This window comes from Protomyctophum bolini (genome assembly GCF_963924005.1).
Source record: "Protomyctophum bolini genome assembly, chromosome: 12".
In the NCBI taxonomy this organism is placed as follows: Eukaryota; Metazoa; Chordata; class Actinopteri; order Myctophiformes; family Myctophidae; genus Protomyctophum; species Protomyctophum bolini.
Window position 1 is genome coordinate 4,883,954 of NC_137873.1, and position 8,420 is coordinate 4,892,373.

The following is an 8,420-nucleotide window of genomic DNA, read 5'->3' on the forward strand; positions in this document are numbered from 1 at the left end:
TGACACCACCCCATCGTGCACAGGGTCTGCTGTGAAACTGGAATATATAACATCGACTGGAATATATTTTGTTTTACAAGCTATGTTTGTATAGCTTTTCTAAAATGATTTAAAACGCATATTGTGCAGTTAATTAGCAGGACGCATGCAATGAATGGATGCGACGACGGTGAGTATATTGAAGCTTGTATTTGCAGAACGGTTATGGCTTCATATTATGCATCTGTAACTCATCTCAGCTCAGCATATTAAATCAATCGACATTAATCGACATGCCTGAAATAAGTATGAACCCATTGTCTGTGTATATCACCGTCTGCTCTGCACATGTCATGTCAGACTACTGAGGGTGTTGCAAAACACAGGCTGAAACACACAACTGAGCCATGCTGTTGGCTCAACTGTACACACTGCTGACTCTAGCTTGTTGTTGTGCATGCTTACTGGACAGTGAACACCTCCATCTGTGAGATATTTTAGTTATTTAGTTTGATGTTCACCGTCTCCCTCTCGCAATGGAGAGGTAATTGAAACAATGTCTGGACTACAATACAGATGGTGGTGCATTTGGACTTGGAGTAGTGTGTCGTGGAGGCGAACATCCCTTCCCCACCGAATTGATGTAACATGGCAACGGCCCCTTGGCCTGTGGCGCACGCGTGGTGCCTTGTGGCTCTTCAGCCGAATCAGCACCGTTCGAGTTACATCCCGATAAGAGACAAAATTGTGAACCCCTTGAGTGCCATACTGTAAAAGAATATCATCAGCAAACTAAAATGCATATGGGAAACAAACCAGGCCGTGGGATTTCTCTGGGTGACTCAGGGAGAAGGATTGTGCCGTTTGCTAAGAGCAGCTTATTGCAGAGTGAGCAAGAAGGAGGCACATAGCATTCCACGCAGACATGGCATTCTTGGCTTCCCTCTCCTCCTGGAAAGGCTTGTTATAGCTAAATTAAAGAGGCATGGGGGTTAGCGATGGGCCCCACGGCACCTCAACCACCATGAGTAGGGTATGGTAGCCCCATCTGCCCAGTGAGAGGCCATTTGTCACCGGTGAGCGCTCAAGCACGGGAGAAGGGAGGTCAGGGTGCCTCCGTGGGCTACTGCACACACCTAGGACCATTCATCTCTCTGTCATCACCGCGCAAAGCGCGCAAAGCATGGGTATGCCCCACACACACACATCCACACACACACACATGTTCATGGACACATACACAGACATATAAACCCCCGTCATACATAAAACACACGTGCACGCTCTCCTGCTTAACTACAACTCACAAAGACCTTCGTCTCAACCGTCCTCTGTCGCACCCGATAGCGTCCCTCTCGGTAAGACAGCAGGTCAGGGTGAACGGTGAAACGACGGCTCCAAGACTGGAGGATGCTGCCGCCTCCAGGCACCGTGGGCCCTGGCCCCCCTGCCGTGCGGAGCCTCGCTCATCCCAGGCACCGTGGGCCCTGGCCCCCCCCTGGCCCCCCTGCCGTGCGGAGCCTCGCTCATCCCAGGCACCGTGGGCCCTGGCCCCCCCCTGGCCCCCCTGCCATGCGGAGCCTCGCTCATCCCAGCACACCAAAGCAGCAGCGACATGCACTCTCCCGCTGAGGTGGAGGACAGAGCTGCTTATAGTCATAGGAACTACACACACACTACACAGAATGCTCATAGGGCATAGTGAGAGATCTGAGATGGTCAGGGATGATGCAATTACTGAAACACATCACTGGGTGATGTATTGCACCTAAGCCTAGCCTAATGCACGCGGCTAATGTGTGTGCATGTCGGGGAATGTAACAATATATAACAGAGTCCTGATTGGCTTATCAGTTTCACACCGCAAGCGGCAAGGACGGAGAACTCCCGTTCAATCAATTAGTAACGCCCGGCGCTCAGGACGGAGATTTATTGATATCAAAACCGATCGCATCGCATCCACAGGCTTGGAGTGTCTGTTGCGTCTGTGCGTGTGTGCATGCGTGCGTGCGCTCCTGCTGGATTCAGCATTAAGTGATTGTTTTTGAGCATACACTTGTCTCTGGAAAGGGGTGGTGATTGTGCCGCTGACTGGCACAATCACCACCCCATTCCAGGCACTTTGGAATTGGAATGTGAGCAAAGTTGCCTTGACACATCTCGCGTTCCACACACAGTTCCAATAACTCGTCATGAGCTTGAATCTAGTACTTGTAAAGTGCTGTCCTTTTGGTGTTAGCACTTGTTATGCTTTAGCCATTGAAAAATAGAAGATCTACAAGCTCATAGCTTGTAGGTCTGCTACTAATCTGATCTCAGGTCAGAATGGGTTAAAGTTTTAAAGATAGAGCGTGATGCCCTGCCATTTAAGCGTGCCGCTTGAAAGGAATCACGCATCTCCCTGATCGGCTGCTTCCTGCCTCGCAGTTTAAAATTCTTGGCAATAAGGTGCTCCTTCATTTGCCACCCATAAAAGCAAAGTCATTCAACCACTTTTAAGACAGAATCAGTAGGCAGTCGGCACAGACTGTAAAAGTGTGAAAACTGTGCAGGTTGGACTGCGGCAGCGTGCCCTATTGCAATTTGGTTTAGTTAGTTACGGAGGTAAATTTAAAACTCAGTCACGGGCAACAATAAATTGATCAACTTAATCTTAATGTATATGTGGGCTTCATAAGAAGGTATGGGGACCGTGTCTGGCCTAGAGTTTGACACGTGATCTACAGTATGGACATAGCTGGATAAGTGCTGGGCGTAACAAGCACAAGACCAGGGCAGGATCGCTTCTTTACTCTATTAAACAAAGCAAAGCACAGCCTTAGTACTGTACTGTACTGTACTGTACTGTCAGCTGCTCCATTGAAAAGTTATGTGCTGGTCCTTACAAAGGAGGGAAAGGGCTGAACTACTCAGACGAGCCAGTGTAATCCCAGTTTCCTGCCAAACAATATGCCTTCCTAGTCTGAGAGTTGTTTTGGATTTGGCAGAAAAACACAAAGCGTTACTTTATAGGTATCCAGGTACAGGGGGGGGGGGGTCCTGGATGTCTGACTCATTTGTTTACACTATCTTAACATGTGACAAGGATCTGAGTCTGACCAGGAACTGTTCTTTGAGGTTACTGCCCAGGCTGTGTGTTCTTGTTCTTCAAAAAAGGTACTGACAAATTACTTTGATATTTACCTAATAACCAATACCTAATTAACTATTCACTGTAGTAGGTATAAAAGCTGAGGTGACGTGATTTGTGAACATGGATGGAGCTCTCTGGTTGGCTGTTTAGCTTTGCAAGGAGCTATTTCAAGCATAAGTGCTCATTCTCCAACAAACTCATGGGATAATAGATAGTGATCAGGAAACAATTGATTGATTATAAAGTTGGATGACTGGTTGACTTCGGAGTGCAAGGCTCGTGCCCAAAGGGTCAAATATCAATGTAAATTATTTGAATTCATGAACAGCAAAGTGCAAACTCTAATTTATCACCATACATACCTGTGCACAGTCTGTGCAGTATGTCCCAACGACGTTTGATCAACCCTGCATGTAAATTAAGCTGATCAATTCCTGCTGTGGCCTGTGGTAAGCTGGTGTTTAAATGTACTTCTGCAATAATACCAAATTGCAATAGGGCACCCTGCTACAGTCCAACCTGCACAGCTCTCAATTTTACAGTCTGTGATGTGCCAACTGAACTGACTCTCTGAAAAGTGTTTGAGTGACTCTGCTTTTATGGGTGGCATAAAGGAGCATTTAAAACTGCAGGGCTGAAAGCAGCTGATCAGGGAAATGCATGAGCCCAGTAGCCCACTTACAAATTCAGCCTGGCTGTGCCCATCACCACTGTACCAAAAATTATACAATGTTCTTCTGTTTTTGCATAACTCAGGCTGGGGCGCCAACCCATACTGCTCACCCGGGTGCCGTCTACATTCCGGCTGTCACCCGTCTCTCCGGTGGTCACCTGACCAGACTATACCTGGTTGTCACATAGTCTATTCCTATGAGTCACTATAAATAGAAGAACTATAACAAAAAAACATCGCATGGATGCACCTGGGACGTATCCTCAGTGATGTCTCAATGAAGTACCAAGATCAGTTTTCCTTCTCGGTGCAGTGGCTAATGTAACAACACCGTTCTGGCACACTATTCTTTAATGTTTGCACAGAACACAACCTGTATTCTATCACTGCCTACATTGTGATATTATGGCAGAACTAGGTTACTAACTTACTATTTACATTCATTTATATTAAAAATGATGAGCCTTGGTAAGGAATAATTACGGTAGTGATAATGGTGTGTGAAGGAGATGTGTTATTATGTAGTAGATTACTAGATTTCTCTCACAAATTAATATACAAATCCATTGACTGTTGATTGTGAGAAAAACGCTACAGAACATCAAATATTTACATCAGTCATATGAAATATGACTGATTCTTTTTTTTGTAGATGAAAATTGTTCCAAATATTTTCGAATTTGAAGCATGGACATGTAAAACCAATATTGCAAGAAGAAACTGAAGCCCTCAAATCAATCAATAGTAATTTCAGATGCTCAGATGTAATTGCTCAGCAGGGCTCCATACTTTCTTTTCCCACTGGTAGCACTGGTGCAGTACTGTACTCTGTACTGTCACTTTAAGAATGACTCTGCGTTGCCTGTAAATGACATCATCTGAGATCTACAAGCTAAGATTGCAATTACATCAGTGATAGATGTATGTCAGTTTGTAGATCTGTTTTGCAGTCAATTGCATGACTGATTTACAGTGTGTGTGTGTGTGTGTGTGTGTGTGTGTGTGTGTGTGTGTGTGTGTGTGTGTCGGTGTGCGCACAGCCACACACGACCTGTATTCTCGCACACAACCGGATAAAATGAAATGCTTAGATTTTGCCTCAGGCAAGTCAACTGAATTCAAAACTTTTATTAAACAATTTGTCTTGTGTGCACCTGTGATTTCTCAAGACATGACGTTGCTGTCAGACAATGGCTTTGAAGAATAGCACCGTTTAGCATGTTTCTTCAATGTTATATTGATGAACATGAAGCAGGGAGAGACCAGCCTAGTAATAAATCATGCACTTGCACCACAAATTCGATCAGGTGACATGTTCGCAAAAAGGCAGACAGTGGCTCACAATGGAGACATGATGATCACTCTCAGGTCGTACTTGCTGACCAGTTAGGTCTGGACAGATTTCAATTTTGGGTTACTTGCTCAATGAATGAATACACACTCATTCAACCATAACAGGTGCTGAAGAGAGGATGCCGTGAAGACAAACAGACAGAGAGATGCATGGCCTAAAAAAAAATGTCATGTTCAAAACCTGACAGTTTTAGTGTACATATATAGAATACCAAACGACTCACACCCTTTACCAACTCGCCCCGGACGTACAGCCGGTGAAACGGTCCGCGTCAGGTCGGCGGGAAAAATCTAGGGGCGAGATGGTTTAGGGGTGCCCATATACCCAAATAGAATGCGTGGGCTCTTCATGAAGGGGAAGTTTGAATTGCACATAGGAGTTTGTAATCTGCATTTTACCCCTCAGTGTCATATTGGAACAGCTACTGCCACTGCCTCGGGTGAAGTGACGGTTAGTGTCTTCACTGTCTTACTCAAGGAACCGTCTGATTCCCAGGTGTCTGCTATGCTGAGCCACTGCGCCTGCGACATATACATCATGTCCAGGGGGTGTAGTTGTAGCCTGGCTAATAAGCCAGACCGGATCAGCCGTTGGCAAAAAAAAAGTTGCCTGCCGGCGGATTACCCGCGACCGTGTTGTGTGATATTAGTCTGGCTTATTAGCCAGGCTAGTGTAGTTGTACATCAAGCTGCCTCAGGCTGAAGAAACACAGGAGATAGGCTCCTGCCCTATGGGCATCATGGCTCGGCAAGGCTTACTTACTGCCAAGTTTAGTGAAGTGCCGAAGTGTATGGTGCGTAAATTAACACAATGCAGCAGGCACACATGCACCAATAACTTAGAAGTGAGAACTATGCTGGCACTGCACTTATGGAAATATGAATAATGAATATTCAATAACATCATTCACCATCCACAATCGCATTGTATCTTGGATTTTAGTACCACAATACTGTGGGATGTTCATGCAGCCAGTGAGGGACCATCCGTCTCTATTGAGTACCACAGTGTTCATCAACTCTAAATGAAAACAATGCCAGTTACAGCCTGACAGGCTGAGGGTGCCACGGGTTGGTACAGTACAAGACTGAGCCTACTGCTGCTGGCACTCACTGACAATAGACTTGAATGAATGAACCAGGCACTGTCCCCAAAGCTATCCAATTTGGGACAGCATTCACAAAACAGTGAACAACAATAATGTGGAGTAGTTATGTTACTACATAGTTGTACCAATATCAAATTCAAGACACAGGCAGCTGGAAAAAATGGCCCATTCTGTTTTGAATGATTTTAAATCAATTAAAGGCCATTAATTATCACTTTCTTCCTCTAGAGAAGGTGAAATTCCAAAATCTGGCAGGCACAATTTCACAATTTAACCAGAGCAATGGTAGAATAGAGAAGCCCCAAATTAAGCCTGTGTTGGACCACTGTCCTGGGTTCCTGAAATCCCAGATTTCACTACTAAATGATTATTAATAAAATAAATATATAGCTATGGCCAACTTAAACTTGACCAACAGATAACACCCTTTCCATTCCATTAGTTTTGTTTTTACATAGTTGAGATTCCTTTGTAGCAACCTTGCAAATACTTGAGATGTTTTGCTCAGTGAACAGGAAACTCGTGATGCAGGGACACTGCAGTGTTTGGGGTGTGTATAACAAGACTGAGGAACACAACAGGTATGGCAACGGTGACTTGTGCTACACGTTCTACCGGTCTTCAATGAACTGGAGTCCCAGCTACGACAGCCAGAGACAGCCAGAGGGAGTGTCAATTGGATGGAACTCGGTGACAAATAATTTCCATCACTAAAAACAAGCAGCTCACCAATATTACACCGAAACCGCATCAATAATACACCAACATCGAGCAGCCGCACATATTATTATCATATGAATACGGACTTGTCAAGACTGACAGTGAGGAATGACAGTCGGACAAAGGAACTGTCACACAGAGGAAAAGGAAAGAGGAAGAGGGAAAACTTGTGGCAATCAATAACTAGTTCCAAACAACTCAATTAATTAGCAAGCTGATGTTACCTGTACAAGATAGCAATAGCAGTATAGTTAAGAGTAATACACACCAGCGTGATAGCTGTTAGCTTTAAAGTTCCACATCAGAAATCTTTGCAGGAATGTGACATGTCTCTGATCAGAAACTTCACTTAAGATTATGAGTGACCATTCCACACCACAGTTAACCACAGCAAGCTGACAATGACAACCATAGTATAGTAGGGATTCTAGGGAACTTTACAACATGTGTGGATAGCTTTTAGAGCTCACTTGACTTACACTTTGTCGCTACTCGGACAAAGAATTGCGTCTTTTTCCCCCACAACTCTTTTTCTCAGCTGAAAATGACGTAATTTGTGTTGAGCGATATAGTTTAAAATAAACTTCCACTCGCCTGTCTGCCTTGACAAGTTCAACTAGCTTTGCTACTAGCCAACACATTAGCAAGGCTGGTTAGCCGCTATAGCTAGCTAACGTTAGCCTGCTGTTTAGAAGAATGTATTATAACTCAACAAACATCCAGCCAGCTGTCTCGTAAACACCGCAGGACGGCCACGGAGAACAATGTTGGAGTTGGCTTCGCTCACCCTTTGTAATACGCTTTGACCCGGACCTGGTGGGGGTTCTCTCCGGGGTGGGACATGGTGCTGTCCCGCAGCGTCGGCATCATCGGTCGGCGCTGCTGTGCCGCGGTCACCGAGGACTGGAGGATGATGGAGGAGGAGGGAGGATGAATCCCTTCCTTCTGCTTCTATCTGGGAGCTTTCTACTTGTGTGTGTCGTACCACCACCACGCCCTGGCTAAATCACTGTGTTTCTACTCTACCCGGTGATAGAACGCAATGCGACTCAAAAACGTCCCGAGACAGGGAACCTAACAGCGGTTCTTTACGTGAAGTAAAATAAACATTGGAAAAAGTAGTGGGGAAAACTTGAGAGGTTCCGCCAAGCAACTCCCTGTTAGTAGTTAGTACTACTGCTGCTGCAAAGGCCTGGCGACGGGCGAGTCCATTGTCGGAATGTTGGAGGGGGGGAGTATGTGTGCGCATAAAACACATCGCCTTACGGCGGTGTCGTGCGTCAAAAATAGTAGATCCGTGGACCGTGACCGTCACGGAATGGATCACGCGTCATTGATGCGTTGTGACTGTGTGAGCTTATTGATCTGCTATTGTTTTTGGAATATTTGGGTAGATATGAAACAAAAATATATATTATTATTTGAGGATTTGAGGATTATTTCGTGAAATCAT

The 8,420-nt window shown here is 45.2% G+C and overlaps 1 protein-coding gene across 1 annotated transcript in view; it reads right to left on the reverse strand.

Annotated features, from left to right (window-relative positions):
* The window catches only part of prkci (protein kinase C, iota), a 43,462-nt gene extending 35,303 nt beyond the window's left edge, over positions 1–8,159 (reverse strand). Inside the window, exon 1 of the mRNA XM_080779201.1 lies at positions 7,755–8,159. Within this exon, the coding sequence (XP_080635327.1) occupies positions 7,755–7,837 (83 nt within the window). The 5' untranslated portion in view covers positions 7,838–8,159. The remainder of the gene's footprint in view (positions 1–7,754) is intronic.
* Positions 8,160–8,420: the final 261 nt, after the last annotated feature.